The sequence below is a fragment of the Dendropsophus ebraccatus genome, chromosome 2, assembly GCF_027789765.1.
Source record: "Dendropsophus ebraccatus isolate aDenEbr1 chromosome 2, aDenEbr1.pat, whole genome shotgun sequence".
NCBI classification, from domain to species: domain Eukaryota; kingdom Metazoa; phylum Chordata; class Amphibia; order Anura; family Hylidae; genus Dendropsophus; species Dendropsophus ebraccatus.
In genome coordinates, this window is record NC_091455.1 from 115,330,453 (window position 1) to 115,352,477 (window position 22,025).

The window sequence follows — 22,025 nt, forward strand, 5'->3', positions numbered from 1 at the left end:
TGACAAAATGTCATTCTGTGCGACACAATAATAATTCTGTGCGACAAAATGTCATTCTGTGCGACAAAATAATAATTCTGTCCGACAAAATGTCATTCTGTGCGACAAAATAATAATTCTGTCCGACAAAATGTCATTCTGTGCGACAAAATAATAATTCTGTCCGACAAAATGTCATTCTGTGCCACAAAATAATCATTCTGTCCGACAAAATGTCATTCTGTGCCACAAAATAATAGTTCTGTGCGACAAAATGTCATTCTGTGCCACAAAATGTCATTCTGTGCCACAAAATAATAATTCTGTGCCACAAAATAATAATGTGCCACAAAATGTCATTCTGTGCCACAAAATGTCATTCTGTGCCAGAAAATCATAATTCTGTCTGAAAAAATGTCATTCTGTGCGACAAAATGTCATTCTGTGCCACAAAATAATAATTCTGTCTGACAAAATGTCATTCTGAGCGACAAAATGTCAATCTGTGCCACAAAATAATTCTGTACGACAAAATGTCATTCTGTCCGACAAAATGTCATTCTGTGCCACAAAATAATAATTATGTGTGACAAAATGAATTTTGTGAATTCTGTGTGACAAAATTTCTTCTGTGTGACAAAATAAATCCCGTGAGACAAAATAAATTCTGTGCGACAGAATAAATTCTGTGCGACAAAATGAATTCTGTGCGACAAAATGAATTTTGTGAATTCTGTGTGACAGAATAAATCTTGTGAGACAAAATAAATTCTGTGTGACAAAATAAATTCTGTGTGACAAAATGAATTTTGTATGACAAAAGTATGTTGTGTGCCCACAAAATGAATTGTGTGATCAGTAAATTAATTTTGTCATACAGAGTACATTTTGTGGTACGTTTTGTGAACAAACGGCACCCCATATCAAAGGGCACACTCATGATGTGAACCCTGCCTTAGACAACTACTGTCTTCATGTACCAATAAATCTTATTATGTCCTATCATTAAACTTTGCAGCTCACATCCTTACTGCAGCCATAGATAAATTCCTTAGTAAGGGTGCCTTCACACCTAGCGACTTGGGTAGGTCCTGGCAGATTACTTTCACTACATACATGGAGCGGTCTGAACGACCGCTGCGTGTATGTAATTCTGCCGGCCCCTTAACCCCTTTAGCTACCGCCCGGCTCCTGCTTCGCTCCCACTCTGTATACATTACCTCTCCTCGTTGCAGGGTCCCGGCGTACTGCTCTCCTGCCCGGCCAATCAGTGTGTTGTCCTGCCGCAGCCACTGATTGGCCGGGCGGGAGAGCAGTGCGCCGGGACCCGTGCAGCGAGGACAGGTAATGTATACATGGATCTCATTGTGAAAGTGGTTCTTTTTAATTGGTTCTTAACTTTAACTTTATCACCTCAATGCGGGGCAATTGAGCACTTCTGTTTTCCAACTTTTTATTTGCACAGATATAAAGACTTACACAAATGTACTACTGTGAAAAATCAACCAATTATATACACCCTTTGACATAAAATAAATTTCTGTACAAACAAAAAAAATCTATCTAGTATCTCATTTTACAGACTTCATACTACATACCCAGTGTCTTTTTTCCAGCCAACCATAATTTACCTGTTAGGATAATAGGAATAACTATGTCTGGAGAGTACAGTTTATACATTCATTAGAATATATAAAATGGTAATCTAATAGTAAGCTTATTCCCCATTAGAATCTAACAAAAAACAACTTGTGAAATGGCAGATGACCTACAGCAAACCATAATTGCTTTTTTATAGGAAATATTGTCTCTCTTGAAAAACTAGTAGTATATGATTTATTTGCCAATGACTGGTATGTTATAGTGTTGATCATTGTCCGTCATTAAAGTAATCTCATGCCAGTCTCGTTTGTGATCCGCAGGATAAATCCTTTTAAAGTCTTCCGTGTTAAATTTAGTCAGCCGCAATACTTTTATCCTAACTTCAAGAGCATAGCCCACCAAACACAGCTCAGCCTAGAATAAAGAGAGGGTATAGTTAGCACCAAGGATATAGTAGCACAACTGCATCTGATAGACAACAATTATTATGTATTCATCAATACCAGAGGAGGGAAGAGGCTGGAAACACAGTCAGCAGTTTTTTTTAAAACTGCCGCTACACTTTTTGTGCCAAAACCAGACGAGGATCTAACAGAAGAGAGAATCACAAGTCCTCCATTTATATTTTGCATCCCATTTGAATCCATGCTCTTGGCTGAAGGATTGTACTTTGCACTGCTACCACTAGATTTCACTGAATTCTTTGCACTATTTAGCATGGCTGAAGGGTTAACTGTATACCTGTGAATGCAGGTACATTTTCTCTTAAGCCCCCACAGCTGAGTACATAAGGGTCTGGATAGGTCCCATCTCTCTCCCCCCATGCAGGTAGTCCACTTTTACCACTACTAGTCAGTCAAGTCTCATTCAAGTCAAGTCGTAAGTCATTTTAAGTCTGGTCCGGCTTAAAGAAGAAAATATACCTGTCCCTGTGCCCTTGCAGTGCAGCAAAAGGGAGCTCCCGGACCCTGCTGGATGTCATTTTCTCTCCTTTTCTTGGTACATCACAACGAGTGGGAAAGGGGGAAAGATAGTTCGCTCAGCCAATCAGTGACTGCAGCAGTGTCCCACCCTAGTCACTGACTGGCTGAGCAGGGCATCCGTGACATAGTGGGGAAGAAATGGAGTAGGGCTCAGCAATGCGAGGGCATGGGGCCCGGTAAGGATAGGTTCTTTATTATGTTACCCCCACTAGGGCTGGGCGATAATGGCCTAAATCAATATCGCGGTTTATCGTACATGTAGCCGCGGTAACGATATATATTGAACGATAATTATAACACGCCCCTTTTGAAAACCCCATTTTCCGATGGTAATACAAATGTGGATTTACTCCATATAACAATGTGCAGCAAACTTCACAAGTAATACACAATATTTTGGCACCTCCTACACCATTTTCAAGTGGCACTTGAAAATGGCATAGGAGATGCCAAAACGTTTTATATTACTTGTGAAGTTTGCTGCACATTGTTATATGGAATGAATTCATGTTTTCACGTTTGTATTACCATCAGAGTATTTTTTACTAGCTGACTTGATCCAAGGTCTGGGATTTGTCTGCTGGCACCCACAGTTCGTTTATTGTGCTGCCTATATTTTTTTCTATATCTATCTATATACTGTGGGGGAGATTTATCAAACATGGTGTAAAGTGAGACTGGCTCAGTCGCCCCCTGGCAACCAATCAGATTCCACCTCTCATTTTCCAAAGAGTCTGTGAGGAATGAAAGTTGGAATCTGATTGGTTGCTAGGGGCAACTGAGCCAGTCTCACATTACACCATGTTTGATAAATCTCTCCCTGTTTGTGTGTGTGTGTGTATGTGTGTGTATATATATATATATATATATATATATATATATATATATATATATATTTATATTATATATTTATATATACATACATACATACATATAGATAGACAGGAGATAGATAGATGATAGATAGATGACAGATGTAATGATATTCCAAAGGATTGCCAACAGCACTCCAGTTCGTGTATCAGAATACGTGATTTATTGTAACATAATAGTGCAGCTGTGCTGCACTATTATGTTACATTAAATCACGTATTCTGATACACGAACTGGAGTGCTGTGGACGATCCTTTGGAATATTGTGGAAGTCCTGGTCAAGACTACCTGCGGGCACCCTGTATCTTCACTATCAGAAGTAGTGCTGCTCAGAGATTCAAAATACTTAGATTTAATGATAGATAGATAGATAGATAGATAGATAGATAGATAGATAGATAGATAGATAGATAGATAGGAGATAGATAAAAAGGAGATAGGAGATAGATAGATAAATAGGAGAGAGGTAGATAGATAGAAGAGAGAGATAGAAGAGAGAGAGATATGAGATGGGGAGGGAGGGAGGGGGAGAGATAGGGAGATAGATAGATAGATAGATAGATAGGACATAGATAAATAGGAGATAGATAGATAAATAGGAGATAGGTAGATAGGAGATAGATAGATAGATAGATAATAGATAGATAAATAGGAGATAGATAGATAAAAGTCCTATCTATCTATCTATTATCTATCTATCTATCTATCTATCTATCTATCTATCTATCTATCTATCTATCTTTCTACCTAATATCTGCCCCCAGTCACTGTCACAAGCTGTTCTGGACCCCCCCTCTCCCGCACATACAGTTGGGGTCAGGTATAGGTCGGCACCTCCATGCTCCCCCGCTCTCTCTCTCTCTCTCCTGCACAGGAATCCTCTGCCCCCGTCCCGTCAGTGATGTAGCACATATATCTGTGTCCCGGGCAGATCGTCACACACGGCTGCTTTCAGCACTGCCAAAAGATAAGGAGGCGCCGAGGATTCCTGTGGGGGAGAGAGTGCGGTGCCTGGTGGGGGGAGGATGTGCCGACATATACTTGACCCCAGCCACTTTATGTACGGGAGAGGGGAGGCAGGGCACACCGTGCAGCTTCCAGAGCCGCCCGGAAGCAGCAACAGCGCTGAGCACACAGCACGCCTGTGCGCAGCCTGTCACATCTCCAGTCTTCCTCCTCAGGAAGATTAACAGAGGGGAGCAGAGCATGCGGCCGCCGGTGAGGAGGAGGAGGAGGAGGGAGGGGGGAAATACCGCAGATACCGTCCTGGCAGAGTTGAGGTCGGTTAACCGACGCCAGAGACGGTATCGGAATTTTGACGGTATACCGCCCAGCCCTAACCCCCACCCTATGTCCGTAAGTAACATTTTTTATTGCCCTGGACTTCTTCTTTCAGTCAAGCCAAATCTATTTCCAGTCACTTCAAGTATTCAGAGACTGTCTCAAGTATATCTTTGCCAAAGCAGTGATTTTTTTCTCATATATATATATATATATATATATATATATATATATATATATATATTTATTTATATATTTATTATCTCTGCCCTGAGCTGAGAGGAAGCGAACGTCCGTGAGGGAAACAGGCTGTTGCCCATTCACTCATCCATGTCTTATGTTACCTGCTATGATGTGAATAAATTGTTTGCCTATTAAAGGGGTTATCCAGCGCTACAAAAACATGGCCATTTTCCCCCAACTGTTTGGGTGGGGTTTTGAAACTCAGTTCCATTGAAGTAAATGGAGCTTAATTGCAAACCACACCTGAACTGGAGACAACAGTAGGGGAAAAAGTGGCCATGTTTTTGTAGCACTGGATAACCCCTTTACAGTTCAGGAAGCGGTGAGTGCCCCATTTTTACAAAGACTTTCTTTGATATTATTGTTACAAATAGACTATATTGGATGATAGAGCACCTTCTGCGTTAGTAGTGCCAAGACTCTTCTTGCTTTAATTGGTCTAATTGGAGGTGCAGAGGACTTCAACTGGAGACAAGCCAGGAAAGCAAATGTGCACAAAGAAAGATGTTTCAGCATCAAATCCAGTTAAAAATGCATTGTTGTGATTATGCTTTCATAAAGGCTACACAGTGGCCAAAACGTGTCTAGCGTATGAGTGAGACCATGCGTGTCTGTCTTTATTATTATGGATTTTTTTAAAGTAAAACAATGCATTTTTAATTGGATTTGATACTGGAACACCTTTCTTTGTGGACGTCTTCTATACAGTATATCTATGTTAAGCAGAAATTTATCTAAAAAAGTATTCCAAGCACCCAGCTCACACAAGGGATCTCAGTCAGTGACCTTTAAAGGAGAAGTCAGACAATTTTTTTTTTATTAAAGTAAAGTATTGTATTGCCCCCCAAAAGTTATGCAAATCCCCAATATACACTTATAGGAAATGCTTATAAAGTGTTTTTTTCCCTGCACTTACTACTGTATCAAGGCTTCACTTCTTTGATAAAATGGTGATGTCACGACCCGACTCCCAGAGCTGTGCGGGCTGTGGCTGCTGGAGAGGATGATGGCAGGGGGACACTGAGGGACACAGGGCACTGGAGGGACACTGAGCATCCCTCTGCCATCATCCTCTCCAGCAGCCACAGCCCGCACAGCTCTGGGAGTCGGGTCGTGACATCACCATTTTATCCAAGAAGAGAAGCCTGGATGCAGTAGTAAATACAGGGAAAAAAGCACTTTATAAGCATTTCCCGTAATAAGTGTATATTGGTGATTTGTATAACTTTTTGGGGGGCAATACAATAATTTTCACCAGACTTTTTATGAAAATAAGAGCCATTCTTTTCATAATTCAATGAATTGCATTGAAGTCAATGCAAACAGCGTCTACCGTTGTTTATTTGGCTACAGCCATCGAAATAATGTTCATGTAATTTATTTCCGGCTGTTCTCCATGGACTTTAATGACATTTTTCATTTAAACCAACGGCCGTTGTCGATATTCAAAACAATGGCTGTTGTTTAGTGCCAAGCAACAGCTGCTGTTTATATGTATTGAGAATTATTGTTATAAAACGTGTACTTTGCCTTTAAGAAGTTTCAACAGTAAATGTTTGCACCTGTAACCCTCAATGAGCTATAGAAGGAAAGGGGAAAGAAAGAATTCTTGCCACCACCGTCTTACAGCTCATTAAGGGTTAACTCCTTAGCACCACTGAACCCAGAACAACCTGAGCAACCTGACACAGAGGGCCATTAATACCAAGTGCAGCACATACCGTGGCCCGCATCCATGGGACTGGTTCTGAACCAGCGAGTAGGCTCTAGTGTTTTGGGGGCTCTTTGTCCCGGACACACAGCAACCGGACCTTAGGTAGAATTGAGATGAGGTGAGGTGGAGAGTGTAGGTGCAGGTATGGTGGCAGAGCTTTTTTCTATTTTCCTCCTCTAAAACCTTGGTGCATCTTATCATCAGGTTATGTTTGCATTGTAAAATAAGCTGATCGCTAGGGGATTAATAATGTACGCAGGGAGGGTTGGATTTTTCCCCCTCCATCATCAGTTCTAAGCAAGCTCACATGAAGCTGCTCACTGTTGGACTGCTATCTGACTGGGCTGGCTATATAATAATGTCCAAAAAATTTTTTTAAAATCACCCCACAAATTTACCTGTTCCATGCCTACAGTATCACCAACCATGTTTAAATGGTTCATCATATAGCTCAGAGGATCAGTGCATGTGTCTTGAGAAAATAAAAAGTGGAAGAAACTGGGAATTTGTTCTTCAGTCTTCAGATTTTCATGAGCTTCAATCACTAAGTACAACATGATGAATTTTAAAGCTTCATACACTTTATTCTCTTTGGTTTCGTCAGAAAAAAATGACCTGCACATTTTGTTTCTTTCCACTCGATCTTTAGATGCACAAAAATCTAGCCACTAGAAGAGAGGAAAACATGGCAATCTTAGTTATCATAGAAGCTGCACACTGCATCAAATATTACATGGGCTAGACACATATTATTTCATTTTGTTTGTCAAATTCAATAGAAAATACTGATCTAATGCGCCAGTAACCATAAGCCAGACATGTACCAAAGGAGAGACCTTTGTGTCAATTGAATTGAAAAGTTTATGCTTGTGGGAGAACATGTGAACCAAACTCAAGCCCATTATGGGTATGTGTAAACTGAGCAATTCTCGTGGATTCCACCGCAAAATACACACGGAATTCTGTCCGTTTAAATGCAACATTGCTACTTTCTATAGAGCAAAATGAGAATTCCGTCTGTCTGTGTACACAGTGGAATTTCCATCCGGAATTCTATCCGGATTCTGCTAGAGGAATCCTATAGGCTTTGTGCACACTGAGCAATTCTCGAGGAATTGAAGCAGAAAGTTTTGAGGCAGAATTCAAGCAGAATTTAAGCCCCCCACTGACTTCTATAGGATTCCTCTAGCAGATCTACAGCAGAAAATTCTGCTTGGAAATTCTGCAGTGTGAACAACAGCAGAAAACCCATTGAACACAATGGGACTTTGCTCCGTACATATTTTATGGGAGGAATTTCAATCTGAAATTCCTCTTCAATTCCTCACCTAATTCCTCGCCTTTTCCTCAGTGTGCACATACCCCTATTCCTTGAGAATTGCTCAGTGTGCACATACCCTCAAAGGCTATTTTCCCACTATAGCATTTTAGCGTAAAGAAATGGCCGTCTATTGATAATGACAGCTGCAAATAATGATCATAAACATAATTTGCTGCTGCCATTATGAATAATGAACAAAAATGAAGCAGCACAACGATAAATAAAAAGTTCTTTGGTGCCAGCGGACCTAAGGGGTCTATTCCATGGAGTGATAATCGGCCGAATCGGCCCGATTCAGCCAATTATCGCTCGGTGGAATAGAGAAAACGATGAGCCAATGATCGTGTCATCAGCTGATAGTTTATTTAGGCCCAAACCTAAAATCATCGGTCACCCACCGCGCATCGCTGCGTGGAATAGCGATGCGCGGCGGGAGAGTGACGTTTCAATCAGCATACATTACCTAGCAGGGCTTCTCCTCCGCTGCGTCTTTATCCTGGTCCCAAGCGCAGCAGCAGCTTTGGTGCCGCCTGACTGAGCTATTAGACCGCTCAGCCAATAACAGGCCGGGACCACCGCAGCCAGTGATTGGCAGAGCGGTCTGGCAGCTCAGTCAGGCCGCTCCGGAGTTGATGCTGCAAGCGGGACCGGAATGAAGATGGAGCGGAGGAGAAGCCCTGCTAGGTAATGTATGCTGCTAGGGCTGCAAGGACATCAGTAACGATATCCCTGCAGCCCTCGCTAAATGATCATTGGGCCGTGGAATAGGCCCAGTAATTGAGCGCCAATCTAGCAGATCGGCGCTCGTTTACATTATTGATCGGCCCGTGGAATAGGGCAGTAAGTCTTGACCTGCAGACCACATCAGTGTAGGAATAGAGATTCCATGGCACTCCAACGATTAACCAGGTGAACGTGTGGTTTAGTCAAATAACATGGTGCAACCACCCACTAAATAAGTGAAACAACAAGCATTATATATATACACCTCTAAAAACATTTGTTGAACTAAGTGATTATCATTAGATACATCTGTGTTAGGTCGCCTAACATGACCCCATGTGACCTAACCTTGACACATATTTTTTTTAATGATAATCACTTTGTTCACCAATTGTTTTTAGACACGTGTGTGTGTGTATATATATATATATATATATATATATATATACAATGCTTGTTGTTTCACTTATTTATGGTGGCAAGAAGCCACTGAAACACTGCGGCTCTGGATTGTTGTACCATGTTATTTGAATAGACTAGACGTTAATCTCTGCCGTTGATTCTCTATTCCTGACATTATGAATAGCCATATTTTTGTGCTAAAATGCCATAATGGGAACATAGCCTAAGGATAGCTTCACACATAACATATCTGCAGCGAAATCCACTGCTGACACCTATCATGTCAATGTCAATGTGATTACATACTCGCAGTGGGATTGTGGGGATTGTCATAGTAAGTGCCAGCCCCATTAACCCCCCGCCACTGGGAAGATACTCTACCTGCTCCACGAATCACGTCTGCCTCAGTATCAAACAGTGTGTCTACGGGAGGGCTCCGCTCTCCACGCGTCTCTCCGCTCAAAGATTTGACATGTCATTTTGCCTAGTCTTTCTTGAGTATTTTTGTGAAATAAGGTGCTAAAGGTGTAATGAATGATAAATGGGCACTAAGGAAACAGTAAATTCTGTGCCCATTTCCTTCCAACTCCCTTCCCAGTTGCCATTCATTGCCACTTGAGTGCTACGTTAATTATGGTGGGAGAGGGCCCCAGTTCTGTAAATAGACGCCGCCGTCCACTTATCTCCCTGGCTCCAGCGCCAGGTCCCGGATCGCGCCGCCCTGTTCTCCCGTCCCGCTGCCACTTCCTGGCCCGAGCTGCGGTAAGTGCAGATTTGCAGATTTTGCAAATTTAGGCTATGTTCACTCACAGTATTTTTGCTCAGTATTATGCAACAAAAGCCAATGGATTGAAAACACAGAAAGGCTATGTTCACACACTTTTGAAATTGAGTGGATGGCCGCCATTTGGTGGCAAATAATTGTTGTTATTTTAAAACCACGGCCATTGTTTTAAAACAACGGCGGCTATTTGTCATCAAATGGCCGCCATCCAGTAAATTTTAACAGTGTGTGAACATAGCCTTTCTGTGTTTTTAATCCACTTCTGGTTTTGGTTGCAAAATACTGAGCAAAATATTGTGTGTGAACATAGCCTTAGGGCCAGTTCACACACAACAGATCGTAGCCGAAATCTCGCTTCGAGTTTTGTTTTAGGAACTGACAGGACCTTGGATTGCAATGGATCTTGCTGCAAAACTGGGGGAGAAAAGCTATATAACAGGGGAATGCCTACATGGGAAGAGGCAAACTACCATGGGAAATGCTTACATAGGGGTAAGTTGGCCTAACTGAAAGTGGGTATGCCCACAAAGGGCGGAAGAGGAGCTAAGTAACAGTGGGATGCCTACATTGTGATGGTAGTGGTGTTGGTGGTTCGTATATGGAGAGGAGGGCTAAATACCAGGGGAAATGACTAGATAGGGAGAAGAGGGTCTAAGAATGCTACATGGGGGTGTGGGACTAACGATCATGGGAGATGTCTACATGACGTGGTGGGGGACTAACTACCAGGGGAAAATACCTATACTTACAGAGGGATTACCTATACTGGGATGCCTACTACATTGCAGATATTACTACGTACTAGGAGGGGGGGGGTTAACAACCAGAGTTATTACCAATAGGGAGGGTACCTAAACTGGTGGAAGCTAACTACCAGTGAATTTACCTGCTTGGAGATGCCAGAGGGGGCACAAAGTGGGCACTATTACACTGTGGAGCAATACTGATGGCAAGTTTTTATAGAGGTGAGAATAGTGCTGGAGCAAAAGAGCATTACAGGTTTGTCAGGCAGATTCTGCAGGGACAAGCTGTGTCCAGGTAAAGTCTTTACAATGACTTCCAGATGGAGAAGGAAAGGAAAAGTGATTGACTCTGATCAGATAAAACGACGCCCCTGTGTTCAACTGGATGTAAATGCACTGTAATCACTTATATGCTGAGCAGAGCCTGTGTACCATTGGTATCTACTTCTATATGGGTCACTGTGTGGGGAGATACTGGTCTTTGCCTAGTGGATGTTATTTAGTAATGGTATAATGGTATTAGTCACTATGGTGTGGCTATAATGTGTTTCTTATATACTGGTATTGGTTTTGGTACACTGGATTTTAGTAATGTTATGGTGGCATTAGTCACTATGTGGTGAAGGTGTGGTGATATTTGTTTCTAATGCTGCATTTACATGGAACGATTATCGTGCGAATTTGCACGATAATGATTGAATTCGAACAATAATTGTACGTGTAAACGCAGCGAACGATCAAACAACGAGCGAGAAATCGTTAATTTTGATCTTTGAACATGTTCTCAAATCGTCGTTGTTCATTCGCAAAAAATTTGCAGATCGTTCCGAATAAACAGTCGTTCACCGTTTTAACCTATGTGCGAGATAGACTAAGCGATCGCAAAACAATCGCAAAACGATTTTTCCGTACGATATATTGTTCCGTCTAAACGCTGATCGTTATAAAAAAAATTGTTACATCAAAATCGTTAATCGTACGATCGGGCGAATTAACGCTCCGTGTAAACCCAGTATTATATACTGGTATCACTGGTCTTTGTTTTCTCATTTGTCAAAAAAAAAAAAAATCACTGTTCATTTTCATTTTACCAGAGTATTTTGAAAAATGAAAGCTGCCCTGTAAATGGCTGCTGTGAGGAAGTCAGATCCATGCCAAAATCTGCAATAAATGAGCAGAGTTATGAATTTTGCTGCAAAAATGCAATTGCAGAATTTCAAATAGGGTATTTTTTACAAGCTATGGTTTTGTTAATGACTTGCTGGGAATTATCTCAAATGACTTCAATACAGAAGAGAAAATCTGCAGCAAATCACAAGCATGTGAACATACTAATACAGTGATTTTTTTTTTCCGTTGCACAATCCACAGGGGCACTTCACAGTTTAGTGCAGATTTGCCATTCCTCTGTAGTTCTCTCATAACAAAGCTTAAAAAGAATTTTTCACCTGCTGACACTATTAGATAGCTATTAGGTCAAGGAGACACACAGTACCTTTTCTGTACACCAGTGGCGTAGCTACCATAGAGGCAGGGTAGGCAGTTGCTATGGGGCCAGTGCAGGAGGGGGGCCTGGGGGAGAAGGTAAGAGCGTGTGTCATTCTGATTAACCCCTCATGTACTGCAGTGTGTAAATGACCCAATGTTTACTTACATGCTGCAATTCAAAAAAAAGGGTTAACAAGCAGAAGACAGAGATCTCTGCTTCACTGCACTGATAACCTCTGACCTCTGTTCTCAGCTGCTGCAATCAAGTAGGAAAGGAAAATATGCAGAGCTCCGTGCATAGGTCAGGGGTTATCAGTGCACCAGCAGTAAAGCAGATTATATATATACGCAGTGCTTTGTGTTTTGCGTAGGGGAGGGGGGCCCCTAAAACATTTTGCTATGGGTTCCCGTGAATCCTAGCTACGCCCCTGATATACACATGTCTATCTGTGCTTCCAGAATGTAGGAAATGCTTTTATTTGTCAGAATAATGTGTCAGAAAGGCTTTCTCAAGTTCCTGAAAGCTTCTTGCTAAAAAGCCTCCTCAATTCCGCTCCCATCCTTGAATGACAGTCAGCAGGAGGGGCAAAAAAAGAAGGTGCAACAGCAACTGACAGGTGCATGGGCTCACTGTATATACTCCTCCCAGTGTACACACAGTAAACATTAAAAAATGAGAATCTTAGCAAACTATTTGATCAAACAGAGTGTACCATGTCGCCACGTTAAGGCGTTCTTGAGACATGGTCCCTACTCTAGCATTTTCACACTAGCAATGGCCTCTCCTGGGCTGAATACAATCCTGAGCCTACAACTGGTCAGATAGGAGCCAAATGATCTCTTTATATAGCACCCTTGGGACATGGGTGGAGGGGATCTGGTATGGGAGAAGGCTTTCCAACTTGCAGCTTTCAGGGGCTTTGGGGACACAGGAGAATAAAAGCACTTTTCTACATTATAGAAGCACAGATGGATATATGAAAGGTATCATGAGCCATGTTATCTATCAGTTATCGGTTATCTGGTTATTTTGGAGAGTAAATTGTACTTGACAGATTCACTTTAAGCTACTTTTTGTCAGCCATAATAACTGAGGGGCTCTGATAAAATGAAAAGAGTCGATCACTCACCACTATTGCCAAAAACCATTCACCTATGCTCGGATCTGAAACAGCCCAACTTGAACACGAATGGAAGAGATATCCAGCAACTCGGTGTAGTCTAATCAATACGTCTTTATTGAATAAACACTCCAAACTCTTCAGACCAACATGTTTCATGCTCACAGGCCCTTAGTCATAGTCATATCTATCGAACTAAACTGAGTTGCTAGATATCTCTTACATACCTGTTCAGTTGCTCTGGTACATCTTTATCTTTATGACCCCCCCCCCCATGTAATTACTGTACCTCATTTTTAAAGAGTTCTAGACAGCTGCGTAATTTTCCATAAACTTTTGGGCCAGCATATTTTTCTGGGCCAAAGCTGAATTGCTGTATCCAGTTACATCCTTGAGAATATAGGAGCTTTTCAGGAAGCTGGAAGAACAAAAGAAGGAGATGTATGCATATAGGTATATAAGATAAACTGGCACATATGCACTAATACCAGGATGGAATCATAGTGAAAAAATAAGGTGCATAAGTATCCTAGCTTGCAATTTGCAAGTCACTTTTTTAGCATATCTACAGAACGTGTCATAAAAAAGTGTCAGGGCAACAGAGTGGTTCTCTGCTTGGTCAACTTAAAGGACAACTCCCGCGGGACCCCCCCCCCCCCAAAAAAAAAACACAGACACACAGATACCATACTCACCATCCCTCCGGTGACGATCGCCACTCCATTCGCCCGCCGTCTACCTCACCGTCACCTGCGTCCGCCGTCCAGCGATGTCTCTTACTTCCGGATCCATGGGAGAGAAAAGGCTGCCAGTGCGCTTGCGTATCGGCTGCCTTTTCATTGGCTGGAGCGCATCTCATGGCTTCCAGCAAGCTCAGCCAATCAGGGCTGAGCAAGCTGGAAGCCATGTGATGCGCTCCAGCCAATGAAAAGGCTGCTGGTGCGCATGTGCACCAGCAGCCTTTTCTCTCCCATTCACTTTCAATGAAGACGCAGAGAAGGAAGAAGACCCGGACCGCCCCCCCCCCCCCCGACTCTGACGTCGTCGTCACCAGATGGCGCCCGGGAGAAGAGGACCGTGACGACCGTAATAGGTAATGTATACATTCTTTAACTTCCGTGGGGGGGGGGGGTCGGGGGTCCGAAAGTGGGGGAAGGGGGCCAGACCGGGTATTTAACCACATTACAAAGTTATATAACTTTGTAATGTGTGTTAAATAAGCCAAAAAAAAATTTCCTGGGAGTTGTCCTTTAACCCCTTAAGCATAGAGCCAATTTGCATTTTTTGCGCTTTCGTTTTTTTCCTCCTTGTGCTTAGAAGGCCATAGCACTTGAGCCCTTATTTTTTGCACCACTAATTGTTCTTTGCAATTACAGGCTGAATTGCACTGCAAAACCAAAACAAAATTCAAAGTGTGGTGAAATTGTACACATTGTTTTTTATTTAGGGGGTATTTGTTTTTACGCCATTCTTCCTGGGGTAAAACTGACTTGTTATGCATATTCCTCAAGTCATTACAATTACAACGATATTTAATATGTATAACTTTTCTTTTATGTGATGACTTGTAAAAAATTCAAACCATTGTTAACAAATATATGTTTCTTGAAATCGCTCTATTCCCAGGCTTATAGCGCTTTTATTCTTTGGTCTATGGGGCTGTGTTAGCTGTCATTTTTTGCGCCATGATGTGTTCTTTCTATCGGTGCCTTGATTGCGCATATGCAACTTTTGATTGCTTTTTATTACAATTTTTCTGGATTTGATGCGATCAAAAATGCTCAAGCCGGGATCAGCGCCATTACAGCGCAGACCCCGGCAGGTACAAGATGTGTGGATCGCTCCTCCGGGACAACGTCCCGGGGGGGCGATCGACCCCACTAGACCACCACGGATCGGGCTGCATGAGCTTTCAGATGCAGCTGTCTACTTTGACAGCTGCATCTGAAAATTTGATTAGCGGGCACAGCGATTAGACCATGCCCGCTAATAGCCGTGCTGTGAGGTAGAAGAGGTTCAGAGAAGTAGAGAGGAGGATGTTGAGAGAGTCCCAACCCAGGGTAGAAATGTGCTCTGTCGGAACTTTATTGGAGAATAAGTAGAGTACTTGTGAGTAGAGAGAATACTTGTGCCTGTGTTTTGACTCTTAGGTCTTTGCACCACCTATTACCCACCAGTGTCGGGCGAACCATCCTAGAGGGTGACACAAGCCCCAGACCTTGTTACCTGGGATGAGCAGAGTGGTCAGAGTTCTCTGATGACACCCGCGCTGAAAGATAGAGTACGTAGGCTTCTAGCAACTTTGCTCTATCCACATAAGTTCCTTTCTTCTGTTGGATACTGTCCTGCACTTTTAGACTGGTTCTCGGCATGGGTTGGGGTGATCCCTGACTTGTCCTCTCCGCACTGCATAGTGTGTAGAAGTGCTGCTTTCAAGAAACAAGTGCTAAGTTGTCTCTACAGGGACCAACCAACCACTGTCCTCAGGGGACCTGGCAGAAGCCAGGGCCCTCCTTGGCTACTACAGGGACCTTTCTGGCTTGCGTCCTTTATCTACAACAGCCAGAGTTAGACTTACTAAGGTGTGGCTACACTTCCTCTCCCCATGTGACTTCCTTCTATAGCATTTGTAAGGTGTGCTGTGCGGTGAGAAGAGAGTGCAAGAGAAGGAGAAGGATAAAGATAGGTAGAAAAGTAAAAGAACTCCCGTTGGTGCACAGATCCTAAAACAATAACCCTTTGGTTACATCCAGCTGTGCAATACTTAGGTACACAATATACATACTAGCGACATCTAGTGGCAAAACTTAGGTACTACTTCATTACCACTTTTAGTTTGAAGTACATACTTTTGCGAGGGGTGTAAAGACTAGAAACACCTGTAGTGGGACACCACACTACCACTGCAAACAGTATGGGCTGAGGTAAACATTGAAGAGGCTGTGGCATTCACACCAGCACCAGAGCCCTTACAAGCAGCTGATCGATGAGTAGACCCCCACCAATCATTATTAATTAAATAGAAAAAACACATGCACTTGCAAGCAATTATGGCACAGATGGCCATTATTTCAGAGCATTGACTATTCATAATATGTTTTTTATGCACAATATAAAGATACAGCACCTTTAGGATATCTTTCTCCTTCATCCATCCAGGGAAAGGGATTGCTTGACTGAAAACCTGGAACATGACAGCCCTGAGCATACAGTAGTTATCCTCTTTTACAGGTTGTAAGGTCTTGATGTTATGTCTCCAGTACACATCTGCATATGCCTGTAACATTATGCAAAGTTATGCTGTCAGCCTTTAATTTGGCAAAATGAAACTCGAGACATTTCTCTTAGCACCAGTATATACTTACACAACTCAACATTGAAATTGCAACACCAAGAAGGAAAAGTTATGGAATTATTTAAATCACAGGGTCAATAGACATCTTGATGTCTGCAGTATTAGGCTGGGTTCACACTAAGTATATTTCAGTCAGTATTGTGGTCCTCATATTGCAACCAAAACCAGGAGTTGATTAAAAACACAGAAAGGCTCTGTTCACACAATGTTGAAATTGAGTGGATGGCCGCCATATAACAGTAAATAACTGCCATTATTTCAATATAACAGCCGTTGTTTTAAAATAACAGAAAATATTTGCCATTAAATGGCGGCCATCCACTCAATTTCAACATTGTGTGAACAGATCCTTTCTGTGTTTTTAATCCACTCCTGGTTTTGGTTGCAATATGAGGACCACAATACTGACTGAAATATACGTAATGTGAACGCAGCCTAAGATATAAGCACCACTTGCAGAAATATACAAATTAATACCCCTTGGCATTCTAACCACAAGGTTAGTAATGCTAGTCTAAGTAATGTTCTGTCATGCTGAATGCACTTGAACATCAAGATCCTCTGCTGCTGCTGCCCGTCCAAGATATGCTGATGGAAGACATGTCTAGAGACACTGCACAACCAAACCAATAACAAGCTGTTAGTGTACAGTAATAAAGACAAGAGGGTCTTGTATTGTAAATTATGCCACCCCACACCATAACCCCAGGAGCAGGACCACGTGATCTTCCCTTGTAAAGGTCTTTTCATGGCAAAGCCCAGACCAATCTAGAGCTATAATTATGTCCAAGATAAAAGTGTGACTCATGGACTTCCAATTCATCCTCCATTGCTGTTTTGCGCTGCACTATGATAGCCTCTGATGTCTGGCTTATAGCCCAATGTCATACAAGTGCCTTCTTATTGTTTGTGTAGACACTGTTCAAATGCCTGGGCTTGGTATGTGATTTCTGTATTCATTTGCAGTACAGAATGGATCATTATGGTCCATTCTACTAAGCTGGCAATCTATTTGCTGTCATTCCAGTTTGTCATAGGTCTCCCAACTACTGGGACATGCAGAGTTGAATAGCGCTGATATCTTGGCCAAAAAGTGTAGCCATCTGCTTAAGTGATAAACCAAAGTCTCTCAGTTTGAGGATTCTATTCCTCTTAATCTTCAGTAAGAAGTGATAACAGGCACATCAATGAACAGGAGGCATCACACAGTCATACTGTATCACTCAAGTTTGTAAAAATTTATATAAAAAAAAAAACTGTAGAGGCTTCCATGCTTCATAGGACTTGGTGTGGAGTCTTGTGAGTAGTCTTGCTGCATTCGAGGTACAGTCCAATACAAACCGCTACTGTGTGATGCTCAGAAAATAGAAGTAATTATAGCTCCACAGGGTATTGCACAAGTTATGATGAGAAAAAGACTTGCAGCACTCACCAATACCTTTGTTTGTTTATTAAAGAAAAAAAGCACTACATACAGGAAAAGAGTATGATCTCTGGTTGCAAGAACTAGTTCGCAGTTAAATCCCACACAGTCATACTGTCCTGGCTGAATCTGATTTCTGAAATGTCATGTGGCTGTAAAAAATTTACTTTTATCTGTTTTTAAATAAGTAGATCCCCTTCCACATGCCTGTGGTCTGCATCATAATTTATTCAGCAAAAGCCTTCACTGTGACACTTGAAGTACAGTAAGAGGCTCATTATGAGTCATGTATTTTGTGTATCTGGTTATTACCTATTTGGCAAACTGGACTCTGCCCTTCCTATGCACTTGTTTAAGCTCAAGATAAGCCATACTTTCTATTTACAATTTCACTTGCACCTAAGCCTTGTACATGTTGGTAACTATTGGGCTCACAGGTTTTCTCTTCTTCCCCGATGACCCCTTATTTTACAGGAAATGGAGTTGCGTCATAGGAGGCGGGTGTTTCCTCCCACTGGGGGCGGTCTGGCCTGCCTCCAGTGTGTCACCCCAGGCCCGGTACCTGTGAAAGGACCGCGGCATTGGCTTCCCCACGCCATTCTATACATAGGCAATACTTAAACAAATTTATCTCATGGTACATTCGCTTTAAGCTGTGTTTCCACAGCTGTGTATGTTTGGAATTCATTCCTAATGCTGTGGAGGCAACAACCCTTTTGCAGTGAAATATATTATACATACAGTATAATAGCCTATTATTGCAGATAGAATTACACTAGACAGCAAAGCTAAGCAATTAAAAGGGTTTTAGGAATCTAATACTACTGACCTATATGTAGGCGCAGCATGGCACTGAGGTGTTCCAAGCTGAAGAACCAGACACAACCACAACTACATGTACAAGCACAGTGCTTGGAAAACAGTTAGTCTATGAGCACACAGAGTAAAATAATACCAAGATACGGTTGTGATTTAGGCTGGGTTCACATTGCGTTTTTGCAGTCTGTTTTTTTTTCATCAGTTTTATGCAAAAAAATGGATGAAAAACGGATGAAAAAATGGATGCATTTGTGTGCATCTGTTTTGATCCTTTTTATCCCTTAACTTCCATTATAAAAAATTATTTAAAAAACTGATTAAAACGCATGTTTTTTTTTAGCATACTCAAAAATGTGGTTGACCAAGTTTTTGTGTGTGCTAAAAAATGATGCTTTTTTTAAATCTTTTTTCACCTTTTTTTTTTTTTATGGGAGTCAATGGAAAAATGGATCAAAACGGATGCACACAAATAAATCATTTTTTTCATCGTATTTTCGATATAACAGATATAAAAAAAAAATGGATTTAAAAAACACAGTGTAAACCCAGCCTCTCAGTATGCTGCTTTTTAGACTAGAGATCACCATTACACCATCAATATATAACCATTTTTGCAGATAATTTTACAGAGCAATAGATTTTTTTGACCGTGGTCCTGCTATGTTAACATAGCTCACATTCATAAAAAATATGACAGATTGTCAGATCTGCTTATAAAAATGTTCTGCAGCAGATGAATGATTATATGATTGTATTATTATTTATGAGTTTAAACATCATTAGTAGGCAGATGGTTTCCCTGTGTAGTATGGTCTATTCATGGTGTATACTTCTGTAGTGGTATCATCACATTCCAGCAGCTAAAGGGGTTGGCCACTTTATAATAAAATAGTTCAGTGTACAGTCTTAGTAAGTGTACTCACAGCCCTTACTGACAGCGGCTCCATGTGTACCCCATAGAGCTAATATCAGACTCCCCTCCTCCAAGCTGTGCTGCCCTTCTCTGTGGTGAGTCTGTCCATAAGATTGCCAACATGGAGAAGCATGTGACCATGCTCTGGCCCGAATGTCCTCCATAGGAATATACACTTGAGAAAGAAACCAGATCGGTTTAGAAACGCGTTGTGTCGCATTTTATTGTTTTTAATAAAATTATCCTTTTACAATATACACCTACTGGTGTTCTCCTTGGACCTGCGCCCAACACGACCTTAAGGTGAAGTGGAGGTGTTGATTGTCTATAGGAATATACAGGCTCAATGGTGGACACTGGGGGGCGCTGCATGGTCACATACTCCTCCATGTTGGCCATCTTATGGACAGACTCACCACAGCCCAGCCTGAAGGAGGGGTGTATGATTTTAGCTCTATGAGGTACGCATAGACGTTTTTTGCTGAAGTCGATGACTTTTTTCTGCTCAGCTATCCTTTAGACTTCTCCGGCTGTAACTCCTGTCTGCAGGATCTACCAGAAAAACATTTTAGGTTCCTCACTCCAGCATCATCCACCTATATATAAACTCCCCAAGTGTATTGCTTCCCTCAGTTATCAAGCTCCCTTTATGCCCCCATGTAAGCCCTCCCTCTCTGTAGCCCCCCCTTAGAGATAGCCCCCATATGTTGTCCCCCATAGAGATGGCCCCCTTATTTTGTTCCCCATAGAGATGCCCCCCCATGTTGTCCACCATTAAAGATGGTCCCCATATGCTGTCCCCCTTAGAGATGGCACCCCCATCTCATCCCACATAGAGATGGCACCCCCATCACGTCCCACATAGGGATGGCACCCCCCTAGAGATGGCCCCCTTAAGTTGTCCCCCATAGAGATGGTCGCTTATGTTTGTCCCCATATGTTGTCCCCCATATACTGCTACCCTTATAGATGCCCCCCTTCCCCATGTTTTCCCCCATAGAGATGGCCCCCATATTGCCCCCTATAGAGATGGCCTCCCATATTGCCCCCATAGAGATGGCCCCCATATTGTCCCCCATAGAGATGGCCCCCATATTGTCCCCTATAGAGATGGCCCTCATATTGTCCCCCATAGAGATGACCCCCATATTGCCCCCTATAGAGATGGCCCCCATATGGCCCCTCATAGAGATGGCCCCCATATGGTCGCCCATAGAGATGGCAAAAAAACAAGCAAGTTCCTTGCTCTCCCGTCGGCTCTTTTCTCCTGTACTGTCGGACTGGCCCCCGGCTGGTGATGTGCGGCTCAGGAGATTTGTTCCTGGCCGCCAACAGCGCACGCAATGTCGCAACAGTAAAGTTCAGACTGGCGCACGCTGTACTTTACTGGTGCAACATTATGTGCGCTGTTGGCTGCCATGAACGAATCACCTGAGCCGCACATCACCAGCTGCGAGACAGTCAGACACTCGGTCGCAAGGGGAGGCCACGCGGGCCCCCCTTGCGACCCCCCACTCAGTTGTATTTCTCCGGCGTTCTTGGGCACCAGAGCGGGGCGCTGCGTGGGGGCCCCCCTGGATGTCGGGGGCCCCACGCAACTGCGTGGGGTGCGTGGTGCCCAAGACCGCTACTGCATATCTCACAGGGTAGACACCCTCGTAGGGCATCTCTGCTTAGCTGGCCCCAGAGAGGGGCACAGTTGCTTGTGATCGCTAGCACTTGCCCTAGATCAGTGCTTCTCAATTCCAGTCCTCAGGCCTCACCAACAGGTCATGTTTTGAGGCTATCCCATACAAAGGACACCTGTGCTAATACCTGATGCACTGAGTATAATTATATCACCTGTGAAATACTAAGGAAATCCTCAAAACATGACCTGTTGGTGAGGCCTGAGGACTGGAATTGAGAAGCACTGGCCCAGATGATTTAATTCATCATGCTTCTGTCTGCTGTCAACAGCAGGGGAAGGAGGCATCCCTGTCAGCTGGAAGCGGAGAGGAGGTTAGTATGTAGTTAAAAGAGACACCTACCATGGGCATTATTACCATTTGGATCACTTTGGTTTGGGATAAGATGAAGATGAGTTGGAAAAAGTGCTAAACCTAACATATTTTCCAACAGATTCTGCAAATAAAAGTCATAGATGGGAGAACTCATCATGGCAGTCTGGGCTGAATGAAGAAGAAGAGAAAAGAGAAGTTCTACAGTCAGGGTAGACGCCCCTTGTAGGTCATTCGATATAATTGTATCTAATCACA

The 22,025-nt window shown here is 42.6% G+C and overlaps 1 protein-coding gene across 2 annotated transcripts in view; it reads right to left on the minus strand.

Annotated features, from left to right (window-relative positions):
- Positions 1-1,421: 1,421 nt before the first annotated feature.
- OTULINL (OTU deubiquitinase with linear linkage specificity like) overlaps positions 1,422-22,025 on the minus strand; it is an 86,123-nt gene continuing 65,519 nt past the window's right edge. For both annotated transcript variants that reach the window (XM_069960254.1, XM_069960255.1), the window contains exons 5-8: positions 16,385-16,534; positions 13,547-13,675; positions 7,074-7,343; positions 1,422-1,995 (exon numbers count right to left, since the gene is read on the minus strand). In XM_069960254.1, coding sequence (XP_069816355.1) covers positions 1,816-1,995; positions 7,074-7,343; positions 13,547-13,675; positions 16,385-16,534 — 729 coding nt within the window. In that variant the 3' untranslated portion in view covers positions 1,422-1,815. The remainder of the gene's footprint in view (positions 1,996-7,073; positions 7,344-13,546; positions 13,676-16,384; positions 16,535-22,025) is intronic.